Source organism: Lithobates pipiens, unplaced genomic scaffold, assembly GCF_037356315.1.
Source record: "Lithobates pipiens isolate NorthernLeopardFrog02 unplaced genomic scaffold, aLitPip1_a1.2 Scaffold_10, whole genome shotgun sequence".
Lineage (NCBI taxonomy): Eukaryota > Metazoa > Chordata > Amphibia > Anura > Ranidae > Lithobates > Lithobates pipiens.
Genome location: NW_027507686.1, coordinates 59,125,871 through 59,151,547, shown reverse-complemented (window position 1 = coordinate 59,151,547; position 25,677 = coordinate 59,125,871). Strand labels below are relative to the sequence as shown.

At 41.1% G+C, this 25,677-nt stretch overlaps 1 protein-coding gene across 4 annotated transcripts in view; it reads right to left on the bottom strand.

Moving 5' to 3' along the window:
• The window catches only part of LOC143930926 (5-hydroxytryptamine receptor 3A-like), a 75,906-nt gene that overhangs the window by 2,976 nt on the left and 47,253 nt on the right, over positions 1 to 25,677 (bottom strand). For all 4 annotated transcript variants that reach the window (XM_077455619.1, XM_077455625.1, XM_077455637.1 and 1 more), the window contains exons 7-8: positions 23,022 to 23,229; positions 6,517 to 6,717 (exon numbers count right to left, since the gene is read on the bottom strand). In XM_077455619.1, coding sequence (XP_077311745.1) covers positions 6,517 to 6,717; positions 23,022 to 23,229 — 409 coding nt within the window. The remainder of the gene's footprint in view (positions 1 to 6,516; positions 6,718 to 23,021; positions 23,230 to 25,677) is intronic.

Here is a 25,677-nt window from a genome sequence, read left to right as displayed (position 1 = left end):
GCTTGATTGGCCAGCAAACTCGCCTGACCTGAACCTCATAGAGATTTTATGAGGCATTGCCAAGAGAAACATGAGAGACATGAGACCGAACAATGCAGAAGAGCTGAAGGCCGCTATTGAAGCATCCTGGTCTTCCATAACACCTCAGCAGTGCCACAGACTGATAGCTTCCATGCCACGCCGGACTGAGGCAGTAATTGCTGCAAAAGAGGCCCAAACCAAGTACTGAGTACATATGTATGCTTATACTTTTCAGAGGTCTGATATTGTTCTATGTACAATTCTCATCTTATTGATTGCATGTAATCAATCATCGCAATTATGACAAATCATGGATTGAATCATCTTGCGTTGCATGTAATGAGTCTATCTCATATATTAGCTTCACCTTTTAAGTTGCATTAGGGAAATAAATGAACTTTTGCACGATATTCACATTTTTCGAGTATCACCTGTATAGGAGGTGGTATCAAAAGTTTCAGGACTAGTTTTATAACACGCCAACAGATGGCAGCACAAGCCTGCATGTAGTCACAGGGAACACCGACCTTCATAAGTCAGTGTGCCAAAAGACATCAATCCTGTGTACATTGGGAGCTGTGTGACTGGTACTATTCTGACCATGTGTGTTACAACGCCTGCTATTTCATCACGGACAGCAGGTTAGAACAAAGAGCAAACATCAAATTCTGCATGAAACTGGGCAAATCTGCCACAGAGACTTTTGACATGATTCAGCAAGTCTATGTCGATGCTGCAATGAGTTGTTCAAGGTGTTTTGAGTTTGAGGTGTTCCCAGGCTTCTGACTGCTGATGGAGCAGAAGAAACACTGTGTCAAAGTCTGCCAAGCACTCCATCAGTGTGCCAAGGGGACAAACTTGGCAGCAACACAGTGCAAGTTTAAATTACAAGGTGCCAAACGGTTTTCATATTTTCTGGGGTTGGGCTCTTTCAAGGTGTTACTAATTTCTCGTTTTCTTCCAGTGATGTTCTTCCACTCTTGAAGCGCGTGTGCGCTTAAAATACCTTGAACTACCCATTGCAGCATCACCATAACTTGACGAATCATGTCAAATGTCTCTGTGGCAGATTTGCCCATTTTCACGTAGAATTTCACATTTTCTCTTTGTTCTACCTTGCTATCCATGATAAAATGGCAGGCGTGGTAATGCACATGGTCAGAATAGCACCAGTTGCACAGCTCCCAATGCACACAGGACATGATGGTCAGTGCTCCCTGTGACTGTGTGTGTTCCCGTCATTTCTATGTACCGTATTGTCCATCTAATGCTCAGTATCACTAACTGACCTCATATCTGTCAGTTGACCCAAAGTGGTTGTGGGATTAGTAGTTCCTCAGAATGGCAATTACTCTGTATGACTATGCACCCGGACTTCATATCCCATGGATCTTTGCTATCATCAGGGAGAATGCTGGGAAGAGCATAAAAGAGACCAGAGACGCACGCTACGGTCTCTTCCTCCTGGGCCTGGTGTGTGACGGACCTCTCCATTCTGAGAGGGTGAGGTCGTGGCCTACAACACTGTGTACAACATTCCAACTCAGCCGAGAAGGGCCCATCCCTGCTCGCTGATCATCAGGCATCTATCCAGCATTACCTTGATAGTCCAACAACCCGCTCTTTGTGCTGTTTGCGAGTGGAACCGCTACAAGGATGCCTCTTCAGGAATCGATGATCGGAAGGCATTGAATTGGCCTGGCCGTTGGTGAGAGGGAAACTGCCCACCTTTAAAAAGGTTTCTGTGCTGCTTCACTGGGACAATGTGCACAGACAGTTTTACCCTGGGGAACCAATTTACTGCATCTCTAGTTGAACATTGTACATATACACCTGTTGCATCAACCTTTTTCCAAGAAGTATCATTGCCTTATTGCTGCACCCTATTGGATATAGTCAAAGAGCTCTGACTGCTAGCGAAGAACATCAGGCCTGCAATGGGGACATTACTGTCATTACAAAAAAAAGGGCCCTCATACTGTTCTTGTTCAATTGATCTCTCATTAGGATTAGAAGTTAAATAGGCCGGCCTGGGTTTCCTCTTTAGAAGCCTTGCCAGAATTAATGCTTAACTCTTGCTTATCCTTTTCAGGCCATGCTCAAGTGGTACTACACTGTACATACCTATATTATATATATATATAGTACTGTTATCTCCAGATTGTCTTAACTTATATTATTGCAGAGGAATTCTTCTGAACTAGGACTGTTATCTGAAGTTCAGTTGATCTATTACCTCCTTTGTGCAACAAAATCTTCCTTGAGTTATTCAGTAAACGGTAATAGAATATAAACTCATTGAGTGGTTTGATTTATTACTTTAAGGTGGTGCAAAGATGTCTGGACCCAGAGTGTCAGGTGGGTTGGAATGTTCACAGGGTCGTGATGGTGCAGATGAGCAGGTAAATCTAAGCAGTCTCCAAGTGGGCAGTGCTACATAGTCCTGAAGCTTTTTGATACCACCTTGTATATGGTATGCAGCCGGTAAGAGGTTAAAGTGGTAATAAACCCAATACTAAAAATGTAACATATTGCAGCTTACCAATCTTAAGGTGTGGTGGCTGCATTCGTTTTATTTTTTAGGCTTTTGTTCCCCCTTTGTTTTCAACCGGTGATCTGGCCAGTAACACACCTCCTGTATTAGGGAGCTTGCACTCTGAACAAAGGATTACCAGATACCTTTGGACAGTTGCATTGTCATTCTAGGGGGGGGGGGGGGGGTAGTGTAAGATTTACTGTCAGCTTTGGATACACTAACAAATCAAATCTGAACTTCAGGTCACACTTTAAAAGCATTTACAGCAACAATTTTTTCCTTTTAGAAAAAAGGTTTTACATAAACAAATAAAAGGTGACCTTTGCAGGCACCCCTGTCAGTGTTAAATGGTTATTCTCAACCCTCTAGCTGCCACATTTGCAGGACAGCTTGTTATTTCGAAAAAAAAGACTTAGTGGACAGATTACCAGGTGGAAATAAAGGAAAGTAAACAAATGCAGCCACCACATCTAAGCCCTTGTACACACGGTCGGAGAATCCGTCGGAATGTGTCCTATCGGACCGTGTTGTCGGATAATCCAAATGTGTGTGGTATGCATCGGACTGATTCCGTCGGAATATCCGTCAGACCCAATTTTCCAACTTGTTGAAAATATTTTCCGACAAACTGGGCTGATCGGACATACTCCGATCATGTGTAGAGTATTCCGATCAGACAAAGTGTCACGCATGCTCAGATCAAATTCCTACACCAAAGCTATTGGCTACTAGCCTGAACGTAGTCCCATCGTAACGAAATAACGTCATCACGTTCTGAATGATCGGATTTTCCGACAACTTGGTCCGACCGTGTGTATGCAACAGTTTCGGACACAATCCATTTGACAAAATCCGTCGGACAAAATCCAACGGATTTGGTTGGCAGAATGTCCGACCGTGTGTACAGGGGCTAAGAATGGGTCAGCTGCAATATAATAAATGTTTGTTGTACTAAACCATGCATCAAACCATTCAATTGATGCATTTGTAATATTGTAGTTAGCTAGTATAAAGGAAACTTAGAGATAAAAAAAAACACTTCTTCGATTAACCAATAATCTTTGCATATTTATTATTCTTGGTAACCGGGGCATAGAAGTGGTATGTCTTTTGTTCATATACTCTATGTTGTAATGGGGTTGATTTACTAAATACAAATAGACTGTGCACTTTGCACGTGCAGTTGCACTCATTTTCCCCAGAGCTTAGTAGATGTGGTAAAGCTCTGCAGTTTTCCATCATCCAATCATGTGCAAGCAAAATTGCTTTTTTTTCCCCCTTTGCACCTGATTGTGTAATGAATACCCAATGAATCTTCCCCACATTATTATAGGAAAATTAGTGCAACTGCACTTGCAAAGTGCACAGTCTTTTTTGGCTTTATTAAGTAATTCAAGCCCAGTGTGTCCCTCTTTCTCATCTCAGAAGGAATGCTTCACGTCATATTGTTCAGACAACTGTAGCCTCTTCACTGGTTAAAGCCTATGTACCAATATAGCAGCAATGTACCTCTTTTGCAAAAATAAAACCGCTTTCCATTTATTCTACACATGGTTACCTCACTCTTTCAATGGCTGTTTAACTGTTTGCCGACCAGCACACGATGATTTACGTTGGCACAATGGCAGGGCTGCGCAAATGGGCGTTCCTGTACGTCCCCTTTAAATCGCGGGCTAATTGACACGCGCTGCATGAGCGTGCCCGCGGCTCCCACAGACTCAATGTCCGGCAGTGGCCTGTGATCATGACACAGAGAGGCAGAACAGGGAAATGTCTATGTAAACAAGGCATTTCTCTGTTTTGCCTAGCAACATGACAGGGATCTACTTTTCCCAGTAATCGGGAGCAGTGATCTCTGTCATATTCTAGGGAGCCCACCAGCCCACCCCCCCTACAGTTAGAACACAATGAGGGAACACAGGTAAACCCTTGATCGCCCCCTAGTGTTTAAACCCTTCCCTGCCAGTGTCATTTACACAGTAATCAGTGCATTTTTATAGCACTGATCGCTGTATTTATGTCACTGGCCCTAAAATAGTGTCAAATGTGTCCGATGTGTCTCCCCGTAATGTCACAGCCATGATAAAAATCACAGATCGCAGCCATTACTACAAAAAAAAATAATAATAAAAATGCCATAACATATATCCTCTATTTTTTAGACACTATAACTTTTGCGCAAACCAATCAATATAGGCTTATTTCGATTTTCTTCACCAAAAATGCCTGAGGAAAAAAACTGAGGAAGAAATTCTTTGTTTTACATATGTTTTGGGGGTATTTGTTATAGCAAAAAGTAAAAAATATTGCCTTTTTTCAAAAATTGTTGCTCTTTTTTTATTTATAGCGCAAAAAATAAAAAACGCAGAGGTGATCAAATACTACTAAAAGAAAGCTCTGTCTATAGGAAAAAAAACGTCAATTTTGTTTGCGTGCAATGTCGCACGACCGCGCAATTGTCAGTTAAAGCAATGCAGTGCTGTATCGCAAAAAGTGCTCTGGTCAGGAATGGGGTAAATTCTTCCGGGGTTGAAGTGGTTAAAAATACTGCTCCATTACTTCTGTCTTACTTACTGAGTAGACTTTAGGTCATGACACAGGAAGGAGTTGACCAGCTGACCTCATTAGCACAAATCCTACATCATCTACCCTAAGCTGGTCAACTTCTTCTTGTGTCATGACCTAAAGACTGTTCAGCAAGTAAGGTCGAAGTAATGAAGCAGTGTTTTTAACCACTTTCAGACCGGACCAATTTGCTGGTCAAAGACCAGACCACTTTTTGCGATTCGGCACTGCGTCGCTTTAACTGACAATTGCGCGGTCGTGCGACGTGGCTCCCAAACAAAATTGACGTCCTTTTTTTCCCACAAATAGAGCTTTCTTTTGGCGGTATTTGATCACCCCTGCGGTTTTTATTTTTTGCGCTATAAACAAAAATAGAGCGACAATTTTGAAAAAAACACATTATTCTTTACTTTTTGTTATAATAAATATCCCCCAAAAATATATAAAAAAAACATTTTTTTCCCTCAGTTTAGGCCGATACGTATTCTTCTATATATTTTTGGTTAAAAAAAAATCGCAATAAGCGATTATTGATTGGTTTGCGCAAAAGTTATAGCGTTTACAAAATAGGGATAGTTTTATAGCATTTTTATTAATAATTTTTTATTATTTTTTTTTTACTAGTAATGGCAGCGATCAGCGATTTTTATTGTGACTGCGACATTGTGGGGGACCCATCGGACATTTTTGACACATTTTTGGGACCATTGTCATTTATACAGTAATCACTGCTATATAAATGCAGTGATTCCTGTGTAAATGACACTGGCAGTGAAGGGGTTAACCAGTGGGTGGCAGTGTAGGGGTTAAGTGTTCCTAGGGGTGTGTTACTAACTGTGGGGGGGTTGGGCTTTCATTTAGTGAACACTGATTTCTGCTCCAATCACATGGAGCAGAGATCAGCGTCACTAGTTGCTAGGCAGAATGGAGAAATGCTGTTTACAACGGCATTTCTTCATTTGGCCGCTCCGTGAGACGATCGCGGGTATGCCCGCGGCGATCGAGTCTGCGGGTCCCGCAACCGGACTCACGGGGGTCCCGACCAGCGCGGGAGCGTACCGCCGGCGGCGCGCTCCCGATGGCAGGGCGGCAAATTTAAAGGGACGTACATGTACGCCCATTTGCCTGCCCGTGCCATTCTGTCGACGTACATCGTCGTGCGCTGGTCGGCAAGTGGTTAAACAGCCATTGGAAGAGTGAGGTAAACGTGTGTAGAATAAATGGAAAGCTGTTTTATTTTTGCAAAATAAATACATTAATTCTATATTGGTACATAGGGGAGCTAGTATTTAGAAGAAAACAAAAAAGGTGAACTTAGCCTTTAAAGTCTACACACCTTATGTACTAAATCCCCTTTATTTCACTTTTTCTCACATATAGCAAACACTACTTACCGGTTTCTGACTCCAATATGCTTATTCCGTGTTTGTTTAAGGACCTAAAGCAAAGAAGCGTTGCCAAGTATTTCAAGATCCAGGTCTTTACCCAAGATGGGACAACGGTCTGAGATTTGGACAGCGTCATGATGTAGGAAACTATGACACATCCAATTATACTGAGTATCATGACAGTGATACAGACAAGGAAGAATATACCTATAATTGCAAGATTAAAACATGGTGAAGAGGTCCTTCTAAAAGAAGCAGATGGTTCATTAGACATAAAGTAAAACTGTGGAAAAATATGGAAACTGACTTTAAATAGGTGTGGGTCATAGAGCTGTCACCCTGATTCTAGTTTCACTACCCAGTAATGAACTGGAACAAACATACAGGGTGGGGGTTCAGGCTTTTTAGTTCAAGCTCAATTTTATTGTATCAAGAACAATATTAAAAAAAAACATATATCAATACAAAGATGTATATAAGGAGGGATGATATCTATAAAAAAAAAACTGTCAATTTCACAAGATGGAATACAATATTCACCTGTGAACTGATATTGAGGCATACTGCATCAGTCATCCGTTTTAGTTTTAACGTTTAGGGTGATATCCAGGTTTATTAAAACATAAAGTAAACATGAATAACATTTAACCTGCATGAGTCAATTTAATATTCAAGAAAAATGTTGTAGGTAACATTAAGTTGAAGAGCACATTTTGATACTTCTTTTTATGACAGAGATAAAGAGTAATAAGTCAGGGAAAGAAAGGCAGGTAGGACAAGAGCACAGAGTATATTCTATAATCCAGAGAGATGTACTTTGTAAACTCCGTCATGGCCCAGAGGAGATATACATGAGATCACCCGAGGACCAGATGATATACTCGGACAAGTAGCGGAACATAGTCTCCAAGAGGTCCAGGTTAGCAAAAATTGTTCTTTCCTATTAACTTTCTACGCCAACAGCCGCTCAAGGTCTCTGATTGAATCAACTTCTATGGACCACTCCCAAGGGAAGGTATGTCGGTCATCTTCCAATGGCGAGGTATGACTATTCTAGCTATGGATAAGAAATGTCAAAGGATCTCTTTTTTATGGATTTGAAGGATCCGGGAAGTATTGACAGGAGAGCTATTTCAGATGTGGGTTGTACTCAGGTCGACATCAAGTTGCAGTAAATTCAAAGATATGCTGCCAGAAGGATCTGATAGGGAGCATTCCCATCATATGTGGATCATATTACCCCTGGAGGAACCACAGCACCAATAAATATCAGGTGTGGAACAGTTAAAATTACGTATGACCGATGGGCACCTATACCATCTAGTGGTAACCTTAAATCCTGTTTCCTGGTGTTTAGTAGCTAAAGAAAGTTCATGGGTTAAGGCAAAACATTTCAGCCAGTCAGAAGGGGGACTAGGATGATGTAGCTCAAATTCCCGGGTCTGGGTGCAAGAGGGTACATCAGGGGATGACGTTGACAGGAGCAACGAGTATAGTTGGGAGACCACGTGTAACGAGGGGTCGTCATGCAACAGCAGAGATTCAAATTCCATTGGTTTAACTTGTAGCTCTGAAAGGGAGGGAAAAGAATGTATACACAATGCATGGAAGCACGTGTCGTCGTTAAAGAAGGGTCTGCTCAAAGATCCTGAGCTATTCTCCTATGTTCCTGAAGGTTTCAATTTCCAAACCTCAAGGTTCAAAGGGCTGACGGAGAAGAAAAAACGGGAGTCATAGGGCCTGTGTAGAGTGATGGGTGAAGAGCAGAGCTTTATGATAGAGAGCTATATCAGGGACTCCTGCCCCGCCACAATGTTTTGGAAGGGATTGAGTTGCGAATCTAATTCTGGGATGCAACGTTTGCCAAATGAATTTAGAGAACACCTGGCGCAAAGACCGGAGGTATGAGGCAGGAAGAAAGGTGGGGACAGTTTGGAACAGGTATAGAAAACAAGGGAGAACATCCATTTTCACCGTGTTAATTCTACCAAGCCACCAAAGTCTCTTGATAGTATATCCCAATAAGTCAGCTTTAGGAGGAGTGGGAGGAAATTCAAATAGAAGAGTTTTGATGCTTCCGTTGGTATCTGTATCCCCAAGTAGCGGATAGAGATAGATCCAGTTCTGAAGGGGAAAGAGGTTGAAACATATTTTAGAACCATCGGTGGGAGGGAAATATTTAAAAGTTCTGACTTGTTATAATTCACTTTAAAGTTGCTGACACTGACAAATCTTTTAAATTCCACCAAGATCCAGGGAAAGGATGTTAGAGGTTGCATGACATACAGAAGTAGATCATCTGCAAATAGGGCTAGTTTATTGTTAATGGGACCCACCAATATGCCACTTAAGCCGCGTACACACGGGCGGACTGTCTGGCCAACTAAGTCCGTCAGACAATCCGACAGACAGTCAGTCCTACTTTTGAATGAACGGACTTGACCACACACGATGAACAGACAGTCCGTTGAAAGCTTGCGCGATGACGTGTACAGCACGTACGACGGGACTAGAAATACGATGTCCAATACACTGCAATGCAACCTTCGGCCGTGTAAATCCTTTCTGAGCATGCGCCATACTTAGTCCGTCCAACTTGCCTACTCACGAGCGGACTGTCCGCTGAAACCAAAGTTGGACGGACAATATTACGGAAATTCCGAAAGACTTAGTCCGCCAGACTGTCCGCTGAAAAAGTCAGCTGAAGCCCACACACGAGCGGACTGTCCGCTGAAATGTGTTTCAGCGGACTAAGTTGGACAGACAGTCCGCCCGTGTGTACGCGGCTTCACAGTTACCTTTTGGCATAAGGCCACTGCTAGATGTTCCATTGTAAGAACATAGAGGAGGGGTGATAAGTGGCATCATTGACATGTACGGTTGTAAATACTGAACACAGGGGAAAGAGAGCCATTAATTCTAATCCAAGCCGAAAGGGATGAATAAAGAATAATTATTCTCAAGACCATATGTGGACCCAAGCCTATCTGTTAGAGATATAAATGAAGAAATGGCCAACTAACACGATCAAATGCTTTTTCTGCATAGACCGTAAGAAGGCACAGGGGGACATCATGCGTGCAAGCGTAATCCATAAGCAGGAGGGTTTTCAGAATGTTGTCTCTGGCCTCTCGGCCACTTACGAAACCGACCTGGTCTGGACCAAGCCAGGCAGTAAGGGTTGTAGTCTAATGTCAAGTACCTTGGTGAAGATCTTCAGGTCAATGCCAATCAAAGAGATTGGCCTATAATTTACACAATTAGAGGGGCCCTTACCAGGTTTGGGAATGAGGGATATATGTGCCTCAAGTGTTTTTGTAGGGAATATATAACCCTCTGTCAGAATTGAATACTTTGGTCAAAAAATCAGTCAAAAAGGAAGCAAATAGTTTAAAAAATGTTGGCATGAAATAACCAGGGCCTGGACTCTTCTCAGTGGGGGCACTTGCAATAGCCTTAACCACCGTGTCCTGAGAAATAGGATCCTCAAGCTTCTCACTCATATCAGCATCTAAGGTTGGAAGAGCAGTTTATTCAATATAAGAGAAGGCCGATGCAAGCACGCTGAGAGCTGTGGATTATATTCTATTTTCCATCACGATGACTGTATTGTACTACTTCCTGTAAGTGAACTACAATAAAAAATATTGCTTTTTTACTTTACGAGCGTCACTATTGCTGCCTCTTGTTTCCATCTGGGTAAATGCTAATTGGTGAACGGGTATCACGTCCATTCTGGCTTTGGAGTTCGATAATCCGGTGGCCATATGTTATTTGACAATTGGACATTTTCTCGGTTTACCTGTATCATCTGGAGAATGACACCATGATTTCCTGAAATTGATGTTCATATCAAAAATACAGTGATAATACCAGGCTTCCCTAAAAGTGAGCAGCCAGCACAACAATCAGACCAATTGTACAAAATATGTGAATAAACATTAAGCGCTGATAATGCGTGTAATTCACAAAAGCATATCAGAATATGATTCTGGATGCAAATTGTGCCTTAAACAATAATGTAACACTCTGAGTTTCAGAGTGAATAAAACAATATATGTAATAACAGCATATATCTAAATGCAACAATGTAACTATACCTAGATCCAAAGTCGCACTTATTACTATGATAAAGAGTGTCAAACACAAGTGTGTAACATACATAAATAAATGTGTATAGAAAATGCAACTCCAAAGTCGCAAAAAATCATCCAAATAAAAACGTGTGCTCTAAATAAACATAATGCTGCAAAAGTGTGAATCACCAAAACCACAAGAAAATCAAGTAATCGTAAAAACCTATACATTCTCATAAACCCTAAAGACTGGTGGAAAGTATGTATATAAATAAAACCCAAGGAAAAAAAACTGTGTTTCCACAGTCTGTATATTAGCTGTCTTAAATAAATGTAAAAAAGTCACTTGATGAGATAAAGGGACCTAAATGGTGTGAATAAATTCAACAAAAGTGCCTATAATTTCATGAATAATGTCAGAGACAGTAATACAAAGATGGAAGTATATCATAATAATATACTAATCTTTAACATCTAGAGTCCATATTGGTATCTATAGAGAGAGTTCATACGGATAAAAGTATAAGGTATACCTATTATATCTGGATCTCTGTATTATTTTGCGATATATTCTGAGATGGAACCGACAATCTGGCTGGTGCCTTGAATATATATTGCATATTATAGGGAAAGAGATAGGATACTCTTACCAGCGGTGGTGGACTCACAAGCCATTAGTGGTAAATCACAAACAAGCATATACCGACATGCGGTGAGTATGGATCAGGTCCGGACTGGGGAAATATTCCAACTTGAAGGAAAGCGTAGAGCTGTACTCACCAAAGAGAATGCACTGAACCAAGGTGCCTAACTCTCTTGTTAGCCGTTTTAACCAGAGGTATTCCGTACCTTAAACATCATCCTCAGTCCTCTCAGTGCATGAAGGTTTCCAAAATACAGAGTAAAAAGAAAGAAGAGAGCCTCCGCATAGTGTAAATCCAAAAAAACACATAAAAGATTTATTTGCGGAATGTATCTTCCAACATCCAATAAAAACAATCTTTACAATAAAAGTAGTTTCAATTGAACTAGTAAAAAGAACGCAGTTAGAAAAGTGGCTTGACTAGCATATCAACCCTACATGTTTCGTCCTCATAGACTTTTGCTGGGGTACAAGGGGGTGTTGGCCGTGTCCTAGGAACATAGGATATGGGAATCATCTTTTCAGTAATCCCAGTAGTGTCTCTCCCCTCCTTACATTCGGTTCCCTTTGGAGTCAGCATCTGGCATTGCAGCTATGAAGAGAGACCATGGAAGTTCACGGAAGCTCTGATTAGCTGTTCTTAGCTGCGCTGTATAGTGCCACCTTCACAGTTTTGTGCTGACAGTGAGCAATTGATCTACAATTTTCATTAATTACTGCTATCTGAACTATTGTCAATTTCTCACCCTGAATCATACAGTCTTCTGGGAATGGACTATCATTCATTATGTTGTTCCAGTGAATGTTTAACAAGTAATAGTAGCTTTGATTACTTTTAGGCTATTCATAGCCCAGTGGATTTCATAATATCTGTGGACATGCAGACATAATTTCAGCCCTTGCCCCTTCCTATCCCCTGGACTGTTCCGCAATAGCAGTCTCTTTCTCAGCTACTGACTGGTACATATCTTTAGAATTTTTTGGAATATTATCTGATATATGCCTGGCTGGTGATGTGGTTACCTCTATTTGCACTTATTTATAGTGCCACATTGGTGCCATTAAATATTTTGGGTGGTGTGTTTGTTGTTTGTCCTTGTACTCAGACAATTTTGTCTATTTATAATGTTAGGTGTTGAATCTTTGCATTTTTTATCAATTGGTTTATTTTTTCCACAAATTATATCTGATTAACTATTTATGCATCTTTTGGTTATTATTTTTCAGGGCTCTCCTATATGAAACTTGGTAATGTGCCTTCTTTCTGACACAGTCCACATTTTTTCATATGGTTTTTTGGCCCACTCGATCTGAGTGTGTGGATAAATACCAGTTCGTACCATGGTGTACCTTTACTTCCTTTGTTATGAGGAGAGAACCTTGCCATGGGGGCTCTGTATATGCGATATGAAAGTGGAAGATTGTTTGGGATGAAGGGTACGGGCTAGCGGCCAACCACATTTGTTACAAAATTTGTATTGATGCAGTGCTAGATTATCAGCGAAAGTGCAGGCAGGCGATTTATATAAGTGTGCTGTCTCCAAATTCTTGAGTTTTTGTACCGCAAAAGCAATGCAAGCTGATTGCTTCTTTTTCATGCGTGTACCTATCTGTTTGAAAGTCCCTGGTAAGAAGGCTTTCATTGCTTCCCATTGGATGGGGAGTGAGGTAGAGTCCTTAGCGTGATCTGAGAGGAAATTGGATATTGTCCCCAAAATACGGGCGACACATTCTGGGCTTTGCAAGAGTGCGTTGTTCAGTCTCCATGTCCACTCCTTCAAGGGAGCAGATGGACCAAAAATGTCATAAAAACAGGGGGGTGGTCAGACCAGACCATAGTTTCAATATCACATTCTGGGGACCAGTCCAAGTAACTATGATCCATTAAGAAGTAATCAATACGACTGTTGGAATGGTGGACAGGAGAATAATAAGTATAGTTTTGAGACTTGTGGTATAAAACCCCTCATACATCAATCAAGTGCATGTTGTAAAATGCCTTCTTCGGGGCTTTCAATTTAGAAAAAGAGATATTGGACTTTGAAGCGGAGGATTCTAGTAGTGGGTGTAGGGGCATGTTGAAATCACCACCCATGATAAGTTTCCCATCCATAAAACCTGACAATACTTCCAAAAACTACAATGTGATTCGGGCCTGATTGGTAATGGGTAGATAAATATTGGCTATCCTAAATTTACAACCCCGCACAGTAAATTTCACAAAGACATACCTCCCCCCAGCCAGGCAGTCAAGCAATGCCACAGAAAGTGCTTTATGAAAAGCAATAGAGACGCCTTTAGATTTTTGGATAGGGTTTGTGCTATGAAACCATCTATTGTAGTATCTGTTGGAACAAGAAGGGGTCTGATCAGATTGCATGCATTCTGAAGGAATGGCCACCCAGGCCAGCAGTTTAATACCACTTCCATTTCATCACAATCAGCATTATGATTGCCCTCAAAGGGCTTGTTGTATCTGCAGAATTTATAAAGCTTGTCTAAGATGTCAGAAAAAAAGGCGGTGGAGAGCTGAAGTCACACTCTGCAGAGCTTCAGTGGGGAGCGGTCTGAGAGCTGATTGCGGATGACGGGATAAGAGCGTGGGTGGTCACTAGTGGCCTCGTGAAACACGTTGGCCGCTGTCTCCTTACGATAAGTATTGATAACAATATGATCTCCATAGGCTTCCATGTTAAGATCCAGGAAGGGCAATGTTTCATGATGGAAGGAGTACGTGAGTCTAATATTTCTGTTGTTGATATTGAGTTCCTCAATTAAATCAGATAGTTGTTCAGTAGTGCCCCCCCCCGCAAATCATAAGTATGTCATCAATGTACCTCAGCCACATTTTGCTGTGGCTGAGGTACAATTGAGACAAATAGACCACCTCCTCTTCCCAGAGACCCAGATGCATGCATGCATAGGATGGGGCCCAGGGGGCTCCCATAAAGGTCCCCCTGATTTGCTGATAGTTAATTCCCAAGAATTGAAAACAGTTATGCTCCAACATAAATTGCAAGATCTCAACTATGAACTCATTTTGAGCTCCTAGGAGAGGAAATTTCTTATCTAAAAAATGTTGGACTGCCAGTAGTCCCCATTCATGAGGGATTAATGCATAGAATGATTCCACGTCAAGCCCAACGATAAGGGCTTCCTTGGGTAACACAACAGAATCCAATCTTTGTAAGACATCTCTGGAGTCCTGAACAAAAGAAGGTAAATCTCATACCAGCTCTTTGATAAGGGCATCACAGAATTTACCCAATCGTTCAAGGGGGCCCTTAATAGCTGACACTATGGGCCCACCAGGGGGGTTAGTCAGAGACTTGTGGAGCTTAGGTATAGTGTAGAAAGTGGGTGCATTGAACTCATCAACTATTAAAAAGTTGAGCTTGTGATTCGGTGAACCCACTATTCCTGGAAAAGGGCTGCAAGTCAGTCTTTGGTATGTAGTTGTATCAGACAGTTGACGCATCACCTCCTGTTCATAACTGAATTTCAGATAAAAGAACAATGTTCCCGCCCTTATCACTCCCTTTAACCACTTGCCGCCCGCCCTATAGGCGAATGACGGCTGCAAAGTGGTTTCAAAATCCTGACTGGGCGTCATATGACCCCAGGGGCACGCATCGTGACGATCGTTGTTGCGGTGTGTCAGTCTGACCCCCCGCAACTACGATCTCGGTAAAGAGTCTCCAATGGAGACTCTTTACCACGTGATCAGCCGCATCCAATCACGGCTGATCACAGTGTAAATAGGAAGAGCCGTTGATCGGCTTTTCCTCACTCGCGTCTGTCAGACGCGAGTAGAGGAGAGCCGATCGGCTGATCCTCTGACAGGGGGGTCTGTGCTGATTGATTATCAGCACAGCCCCCCCCAGGATGCAAACTTTGGACCACCAGGGACACCAACAGACCACCAGGGATGCCCAGCACCAGGTATGCCACCCTAGACCACCAGGGATGCCAGTCAGTGCCCACAATGGATGCCAATCAGTGCCCACAATGGGCATCACTGATTGGCATGCATTATTGTTTGGCACTGATTGGCATCCATCAGTACAAAACAATACAATACAATGCCGCCTATCAGTGTCCATCCGTGCCACCTATCAGTGCCCATCCATGCCGCCTATCATGCCCATCTGATCAAATACCACCAAAAGAAAGCTCTATTTGTGGGAAAAAATTATCAAAATTTCATTTGGGTACAGTGTAGCATGACCGTGCAATTGTCATTCAAATTGTGACAGCGCTGAAAGCTCGAAATTGGTCTGGGCAGGAAGGTGTTTAAGTGCCCAGTATTGAAGTGGTTAATAATTATATTTTTTGCTTCCTCAAGTTTTTAAGGCCACTCTTTCTTCTTTCGTTAGATTGTCAATTTACCTCCAGTTCCAATTAAATTTGGCCAGAGCTTTCTGAACCTGATCCAGGAACAAACTGATCCACTTATGTTCAGATGGGGGGGGGGGGTCATTTTAACTGATCTAATGGTAATGTTTGAGGCTCTAGGGTATTCACATGTATAGGTGGATGATTCTGTATCGGAGTCAGCATTTTCTTGAAGCAGATACCAATGCATTAAGTGCTTCCGCTTCTTCTTTGATAGCTTCACTTGCCACATTGATATTATTGCGGCTAGTGTGCCAATATCTGAAGATCACTTATGCAATAAATATATATATATATATATATATATATATATATATATCACTTTGTGCAAGATATATATATATATATATATATATATATATATATATATATATATATATATATATGCAAGAAAAGGTTGACATCCTTATAGACTTCAAATTCATTCATGGCTGATTTGGGAGAGAATAAAAGTCCCTTTCTTAGTAAGGAAATGTGGTGTTGATTCAGAAGAAAATCTGTCAAATTGACTAATTGATCTTCATATCCACCTTATCCACTTCACCCCATTTATACAAGGTGTCCTGATCCCTCCTATTATTTCTTGTGTGTGCTGACAGGGTAGGAATCAGGTCGGGCAGTGTAGTGGTCAGCGAAGGAATCAGGTTGGTCGGTACTATTGTAGGAAAGGAAACGAGTTAGGGAGTGCTAAATGTCCGCAGGTTAGGGGGGAGGCGCAAATTACTTGCCTTTTCCCGGGTGCTGACAACCCACGCTACGCCACTGGCCAGGTGGGCTAGTGAAGAAGCAGCCAGGTGGTCTAGCATTTCCCTGCAGTAATAGAGCTAGGATCAGTGTCTACAGGGGAGTTGGAGGTACTCCAGGTTGCAGTTCAAAACCCATTGTACTACATTCTAGAGGAATTGAGCGTTCCAAGCCTGTAAAGGGCTGTTGCTGACCTAACAGAGACCACATTGTGCTACACTATATTGTCAAAAGTATTGGGACGCTTGCCTTTACATGCACATGAACTTTAATGGCATGCAAGTCTTAGTCCGTAAGGTTAAATATTGAGTTGGCCCACCCTTTGGAGTTATAACAGCTTCTACTCTTATAGGAAGGCTGTCCATAAGGTCAGGCCTACCTCGCAGTCTCCACTGTAATTTATCTCACAGGTGTTCTATCAGGTTGAAGTCAGGACTCCGTGTAGGCCAGTCAAGTTCCTCCACCCCAAACTCACTCATCCATGTCTTTATGGACCTTGCTTGTGCATTGGTGTGCAGTTATATTGGAACAGGAAGGGGCCATCCCCAAACTGTTCCCACAAAGTTGGGAACATGAAATTGTCCTAAATGTCTTGGTATGCTGACACCTTAGGAGTTCCTTTCACTGGAAATAAGGGACCAAGCCCAACCCCTGAAAAACAACCCCAAACCATAACCCCCCAACCCCTTTACACTTGGCACAATGCAGTCAGGCAAGTACCGTTCCCCTGGCAACTGCCAAACCCAGACACATCCATTGGATTGCCAGACATAGAACCAGCAAAGAGTCATGGGGTAGGGTTTGATACAAATAAGACGTGCCTTTTTTGCTGATATACTGGATCATTGTAAAGTGAGAGAATTTCTGTAGGTAATCAACAGTTCATCCCATTGCAGAAAGTTGTGTGTTGTGTCTAAGACACAGGTATTTATAAATTGTTTATATATTTCCAGCAGAATTATGACATGGGCTGGGTGTAAAGAATGATTCAGGTTTTGTGCAAACATGGAAGAGGATAAATTGCTATGCAAAAAAAAATCTGGCTTTCGACCAACGTAGGGCCTTTTCAGTTTTGGCTGACCTTAAGTATCCAGCGCCAACCTCTTCTGAGTAATCAATGTGAGATGTAAGGGTAAGGGGTTGCCAACTTGAGCTCTATATATTTCCTCTAACTCTTTGGTGAGAGTAAATATGTTATGCCATTGTTCCTTATTCCTTGCTACAGCCATGCTAATAAGACAGTCTCTAAGTACTAGAAAAAATTAGGGAAACCAAGCTAGGAAGAGTGTGGCCCCAAACATACAGTAGCTGCTAAAAGGAGACACACGTGGCTTTAGAAATCAATATCAGCTTTATTGGTTTAAAAAAAATGTAATTGCAAAAAACACATGACAACATTGTCAGAAGAACGCACCCTTATGACACCACCCCTAATCCATAATCTAGGGGGTCACTAATGTTGGGTCACCAGGATCCTAACAGCATTTACCAAACTAGTGATGAAATTAAAGTCCCTCATAAGTTAGATGAAATACTCTCCTAAATATGTCACAGTGTCCAAAAATGAATTGTAAAAAATTTAATAAAGAATGGGCATTAGGTGACTGAGGAGTAAACATCTATTTAAAGTTATGCAGAGCTATTAGGGATAACACTTTCATAGCTAGCACCAAAAAATATTGAGCCAGTTACTGTATCCAAATGAATAAAGCCTTCTCAAAGGATGAACCCTAAGCCATTTGTGTTTGCTGGTTATAGGTTATGCGATCATCATTTTGACATTTGGTAGATCTCCTGTAAAAAGTGCACCAAGGTGCAATGTCCCAGAATTACAGAGTGTGGTGATTAAAGTTCAGCAAGGTAAGCAGTGGTGACTGACCTTGTATAAAGTCAATATTTTGTAGGGTAGTCAGAGCTGGAAGGCAAGTAGTTACCTAGTTACATGGTAGGTGAGGTTGAAAAAAGTCCATCAAGTCCAACCTATGTGTTTGATTAAATGTCAGTATTACATTGTATATCCCTGTATGTTGTGGTCGTCCAGGTTCTCAATCTAATAGTTTTTTGAAGCTATCGATGCTCCGCGCTGAAACCACTGTCTGTGGAAGTGAATGCCACACCCTTGCCGATCTAAGGTTAAATCTCTTTTCTTCTAAACTTAATGAGTGGCCACGTGTCTTATAAAACTCCCTTCCACTGAGAAGTTTTATCCCTATTGTGGGGTCACCATTACGGATAAAGCCCCCTGGTTCAGTTCGTAGCAGAATATGCTAACACGCAAAAAATATGTTTGAACAAAGTCTATAGGACATGAACGTGAAAAATCAAAACTGCTCATTTTAAAGGCTTATATGCAAGCTATTGCCATAAAAAGTGTTTGGGGACCAGGGTCCTGCCCCGGGGACATGTATCAATGCAAACAAAAAGTTTAAAAATGGAAGTTTTTTTTTGGGAGCAGTGATTTTAATTGTTCTTAACCACTTCAGCACCCGGAAGGTTTTCCCCCCTTCTGACCAAGGCCTTTTTTGCGATTTGGCACTTCGTCTTTAACTGACAATTGTGCGGTCGTGCTACAGTGTACAAACAAAATTGATGTCGTTTTTATCCCACAAATAGAGCTTTCTTTTGGTGGTATTTTATCACCTCTGTGGTTTTAATTTTTTGCACCAAAACCCAAAAAATAGCGACAATTTTGAAAAAAAGCAATATTTTGTACTTTTTGCTATAATAAATATCCCCCAAAAATATGTAAAAAAAACAAATTTCTTCCACAGTTTAGGCCAATATGTATTCTTCTACATATTTTTGGTAAAAAAAAATGCAATAAGCGTATGGTTTGTGCAAAAGTTATCCAATTACAAAATATGGGATAGATTTATGGCATTTTTATTAATAATTTTTTATTAGTAATGGCGACAATCTGCAATTTTTTTTTATCGTGACTGCGACATTGCGGTTAACAGATCGGACAGATCAGACTACTTTTGACACCATTGGCGCAGATTACTGTATATATATATATATATATATATATATATATATATATATATATATATATATATATATATATATATATATTTATTTATTTATCTATATTTATTAAAGCGGAGCTCCACTGCCTAAATCGTTTTTTTTTTAAATGCAATGACATTGATTAAATTAATCATAATTAGTACTCACTTGTCCCATTTTATAAGTCTTTACCATATCGATTTTAGCTATATAAATGAAGTTATATAGCATCTGCTCTGCGGTTTTCATCTTGCCTGTGGGCATGTGAAGCCCACAGGCATCCTCTTCTGGGATAATGTGTCACTTTAGAGCCAGCATGCACTGCGCGCTGTTCTTTCGATCTCGCGCATGCGCAGTGACTTCATTCAATTCGGAGCGCAGACAACAGCTCAGGCCGCCGCACTGACTTCTGGGAACTATGACACAAGCTCCCAGGAGACAGTGCGGATAGGGAATATTGCGAAATAGCCGCAATATCCCCGCCCATATCCGCAATCACATACACCAGAAGTCCAGCATGTCAGCAGAAAAAAAAAAAAAAAACTACCGTTTTGGATAGCTAAAAGTTAGTATATGCATTTTAGATTATATGTTTAAATCGGATGGAGCTCCGCTTTAATACACTGCCTGCACTGACTGAATATCGAGTAAACACTGAATATATAATCTATGCTAAATGCAGAGTATATATATATATATATATATATATATATATACAGTCAGTGTAGGCAGCCTTATATAGTGTGGGGCGTGGACTTAGTCCCCCTGAGCCATGATTGGCCAAAGACACCCTGACTTTGGCCAAATATGGCTCTCTTAGCAGAGCGCGCTGTGTTTGGCCAAAGCATGCAGGTCAAGTGCATGTTTTGGCCAATCATCATACAGCAATGCACTGCGATCTCATTATTAGCACTGCCAGTCCCATTATTAGCTTTGTTGCCTTACTCTGTACTTGCTCCATTACCAGCACATCCTTCCTGAGGACTGTGTGCCCAGAACTGGACAGCATACCCCAGGTGAGGCTGGACCAGAGTCTTGTAGAGTGGGAGAATTATTGCTTTATCTCTGGAGTTAATCCCTGTTTTAATGCATGCCGATATTCTGTTTGGTTTGTTAGCAGCAGCTTGGCATTGCATGCCATTGCTGAGCCTATCATCTACTAGGACCCCCAGGTCCATTTCCATCCTTGATTCCCCCAGAGGTTCTCCCCCCAGTGAGTAAATTGCATTCATATTTTTGTCACCCAAATGCATTATTTTACATTTTTCCACATTAAACCTCATTTACCATGTAGTTGCCCACCCCATTTATTTGTTCAGATCTTCTTGCAAGGTTTCCAGATCTTGCTGAGAAGTTATTGCCCTGCACAGAACCCTGGGGGACCACACTTTCAACCCCTGACCATTCCAAGTACTCAGCATTTATCACCACCCTCTGAACTCGCCCTTTTAGCCAGTTTTTAATCCATGTACTCACCCTATGGTCCATGCCAACAGACCTTACCTTTTACAGTAAATGTTTATGGAGAACTACTGTGTCAAATGCTTTTGCAAAATCCATATACACCACGTCTACGGGCCTTCCTTTATCTAGATGGCAGCTCACCTCCTCATAGAATGTTAGTAGATTGGTTTAGAATGATTCTTCATGAATCCATGCTGATTACTGCTAATGATACCGTTTTCATTACTAAAATATTGTATATAGTCCCTTATCATCCCCTCCAAGAGCTTACATACTATTGATGTTAGGCTAACTGGTCTATATTTCCCAGGGATGTATTTTGGCCCTTTTTTAAATAGTGGAGCTACATTGGCTTTTCTCCAATCAGCTGGTACCATTCCAGTCAGTAGACTGTCAGTAAAGTTTGGAAACAATGGTCTGGCAATTACTTGACTGAGTTCCCTAAGGACCCTCGGGTGCAAGCCATCTTGACCCGGTGACTTATTAATGTTAATTTTTCCAAGTCTATCTCTAATTCTGTCCTCTTAGCCATGAGGATGCTTCCTGTGATGTGTCATGAGGATAAACACTGCAATTTTGGTTACTGAAGCCCCCTGTTTCCCTTGTGAAGACTGAGGAGAATAATAAATTCAATACCTTTGCCATCTCCCCATCCTTTTTAACCAGATTTCCTGCCTCATTCTTTATGGGGCCAATATGGTCTTTCCTCCCTTTTTTACTATTTATATACTTAAAGGGGTTATTGTGATTTTTTTTTGCTCTCCTCCGCTATGTGTCTTATGTTTCCTATCTGTGTGATTTATACTGAAGCTAATTGAACTGTGATCGCTGTTTCCTAAATTGCCCCTTATTTCCACATCTGTAATCAGTAGGTCTAGTAACGCTTTGTTTCTAGTTGGTACGTCTACCATCTGACCCATGAAATTGTCCTGTAAGACATTTAGGAACTGCCAAGCCTTAGACGAATGCGTGCTTCCTTCCGCCCAGTCTATGTCTGGATAATTAAAATCCCACATTATGATGACACTTCTGATCCTTGCTGCTAAGTAGTTAAAGCAGACCTTCTGTCATTTTTTCAACTTTCCATCTATTAAATCTGCTGCCATTGTTGTTTTAACTTTGGATAGTAAAACATTTTTTTTTTTCTGACAGCAAATACCATATACAGGCCACTTCCTGTTTCTTGTCTGGTCATTAGCTTATTACATCATGCACAGCTCTTTCTCTGACTCAGGGGGGAGGGGGGGGAGTCATAAGAGGGCCAATGAGAGCTGCAGAGCTGGAGGTGGGTGTCTGTGTAAATCCAGGAAGTGAACAGGCAGCAGCTACAGCTGCCCACAGTTAAAAATAATTTGCAGCCAGACTTAGCGGAGGAAGATTTCTGCAGCATATTTGTCAAATACAGTATATATAAAATAATATGCAACGTGGTTGGAGGGAAACTTCAGAATGGCAAAGATGTTTTTATTAAAAATGATGTGAGCGGATTGCAGTTCCTTTTTAGCAGCAAGACTTTTGAAATCTTCACAGCAGTTTGTGACGATAAGCACCACCCTCTGTAATTCTGGGACATTGCACCTAGGTGTCAGGTATCAATTGAATTGCATTAAGCGATTTACTGAGCAGTTAAGGGAACACTTTGGAGAAAAAAGTGGATCTGCTTCTGTCTAGCCATGGATGCGTGACTAGATTAAAGTCCCACCAATGTACATGTATGGTGAGTGAAAAGGTTCTAATGCAGCAAAAAAGGAGAAAAAGGATGTCTGGGCTGTTTTGGGGACATAAACACTTGCAATAGTGAGTTCTTGGTCAGCAATCGTGCCTTTAAGAATTAAATATTTGCTTTCAGGATCCCTAAAAACACACCTCCAAGGAAAAGGAGCTATGAATGAAAATGGCTACTCCTTTACACCTGGAAGGGTATAGCCGTTTTAAGGCATTATGAAAGAACTTCATATGGTTGGATGAAGCAAAGTGGGCTTCCTGCAAAAATATAATTTTAGCTCCTAATGTCTTATAGTGCAAAAATGCTTTTTTGAGATACAAGTAATAACCATCTATAAATAATACATAGTAGTTTACCAGATAGGAGCATATAATTAAGAAAAAACAGTATATATAGTATCAGATTGTTTGATTCTAATTATATGGATAGGAAGGTAAAGGTTAAAACAACTTACCTAATACTGGAGCAGTTATAGATTTTGGCAGCATGTCGTTTAGGATTAAAAGGAGCACAGCAAATCCAAGTACAACAGTTATTTTAAAGCCAAGCCTTTCTCCAGACTCAGCATGTATAAACATACTGACAATATCCAAGAAAACCATGAAGCATGCTGGGAGGATGAGAGTGATGATATGAACTACAGGTACTCTTTTTAATGTTATCTAAAAAAGAAAAAAAAGACAATTTAAGCCAGCTGATAAGAGTAGTTCTATTGGTAAATATTGGTAATCTGATTCCATCTGGAGGTACAGGGAGAGATTCATTGAGATTACATAATCCAGTAGTGGTGTAGGGGTTGGAGGCATATCACACCCACTTAAATTTTGAATGCCAAAGACATTGATGTAGGCATCAGTACTGAAACAGAGGAAAGGTAAGAGGCAAATTCTGAGGGAGTGTACTACATCTTCTCTTACAGGAATCCTTGTTCTTATAGGGTCACTTTAAGCAGCTATTAAAATAACAACTACCTACTTTAGCGCCTCTCAACTGAGACATCATTTCCTCAGTGTTTTTGTAAAGGACCCTAACCCACTTATTCACCTTGCCATCTCGACCTCACCGCAGCTACCTCCATCATAGCCAGCAACTCGATGCTTGCATGTATGAGGGAGCATGTGATCTGTTCCCTTCACTGTCACTTTACCAGAGGAGTGATGTCAATACAACTCTTATGCCGCGTACACATGATCGGAATTCTCGTCGGAAAAAGCTCTGATGGTTTTCCCGACGGAATTCGGCTCAAGCTGTCTTGCCTACACACGGTCACATCAAATTCCGATCATTTATAACGCGGTGACGTACAACACATACGACGTGACTAGAAAAAGGAAGTTCAAAAGCCAGTAGCCAATAGCTTCTGTCTCGTAGTTGAATCTGAGCATGCGTGATTTTTTGGCGTGTCGGAATTGCATACACACAATCGGAATTACCGATAGAAAGTTTTTCCGTCGGGAAAATTGAGAACATGCTATCAATTTTTGGCTGGCGGAAATTCGGACAGCTAAGTTCCATTGGAGCATACACGGTTGCATTTTCCGATGAAAAGCTCTCATCAGTCTTTTTCTGCCCGGAATTGGAAAAACGTTATAATGTGAAAAAAATATTTAAACCTCTAGCGAAAATGAGAAAAAAATTGTTGCGCTAGAATCCAATTATAAGTGAAACATATACATATTGACAAATCTGTATCAATGAATATTCAACACCCAGTGACAAGTGTGACAAATAAGAGAACAAATTATCTATAATAAAGAATCCATAAACTAATTTTTCCAGTATTAGAACTTCTATAGTGTCTTCTCATTTCTTCCACCACACCAATTTGTGATTGATTCCGTTCCCCTCGAAAAACGCTCTCACCAGCTTCCACTGCCCTACACTCTCATGCTTGGCTTAAACGCTTTCAACCACACACAGGGGGGTTAAGTGAACACGTCTAAAAGACCCCCAATCCCTCCTTTGCACTTCAAAGTATTCAGAATCTGAATACTGTATATTTTTTAAAATCCGGCGCCATTGGCAGCCGAGTAAACAGGAAGTGATGTTGTGATCCCTTACATGTTTACATTCAGGAGACTGGAACAAAGCCGTTTCCGGCTTCATTCCAGTCTGTCACTAGCCGCTGGAAGTGGCGGATGTCCGATCGGGCCTTCCGATGGAATGGGAGGCAGCGGGAGGGGGGATTTTCCCTCCCGCTCCTCCGGTATAAGTGCCGTGCAGCTTTTAGCTGCATTGGTTGTTATACCTGGAAAGCCAATCGCCTGCTCTAAACAACGGTACCGGGATGATGCCTGCAGCTGTGGGCATCATCCTGGTATAACACTTGAAACCCGAGTATGCACATCTGCGTATGCTCGGCAGGAAGGGGATAAGGCAAAAATAACTCAAAAAAAATGGGAAAACAGGTTAAACCTCATACATCCACTAATAGGATGCCACAGTAAGTCCCCACATCTCCCTCATATATACAGTATACGTAATACCCTACCCATTCCATATCTCAGTATAAGGCATAAATAACTCCAAAAACCTTAATAAGTAAAAAAGTATTTTTAAAAAAAGGATCTACATTACACATATCAGAGTAATATAAATGAACCATTAAACTAGATCACCCCTTTATTTTTATAATCAAAAATTGTTGATGAAGCAGTTGAGGTCTACCTCAATGTTTAAGACTCTGGGAAAAAGACATTTTAACTGGAAAATCCAATGAGTTTCTCTCTGGGAATGATCCCATACCCTATTATAACCTCTCCAGGCGGGAAACACACAGTCTATCCCACAGAACTATAATAAAGTGGGGTCTTGGTTATGCTTCTCTTTGAAGTGTAGGTACACACTATGGTGTTTAAAGTAATTTCTTATATTGGCTTAATGTTCTGCGATCCATACCTTCAAGAGTCTTTTTGTTCTCCCCACATAAAATAATCCACAGGGGCACCAAAGTAAGTATTTATCTCAAATACTTCCTGATCAATGTTTGTGATCTTTGTCATGCCCCTATTGCTTACTCCAACAGTTCTACAACATATGCATTTCCTACATGAGAAACACTTTTAATACTATGCTGGCCAGGTGGATCCAAGATTTTCCTGACCATCTGG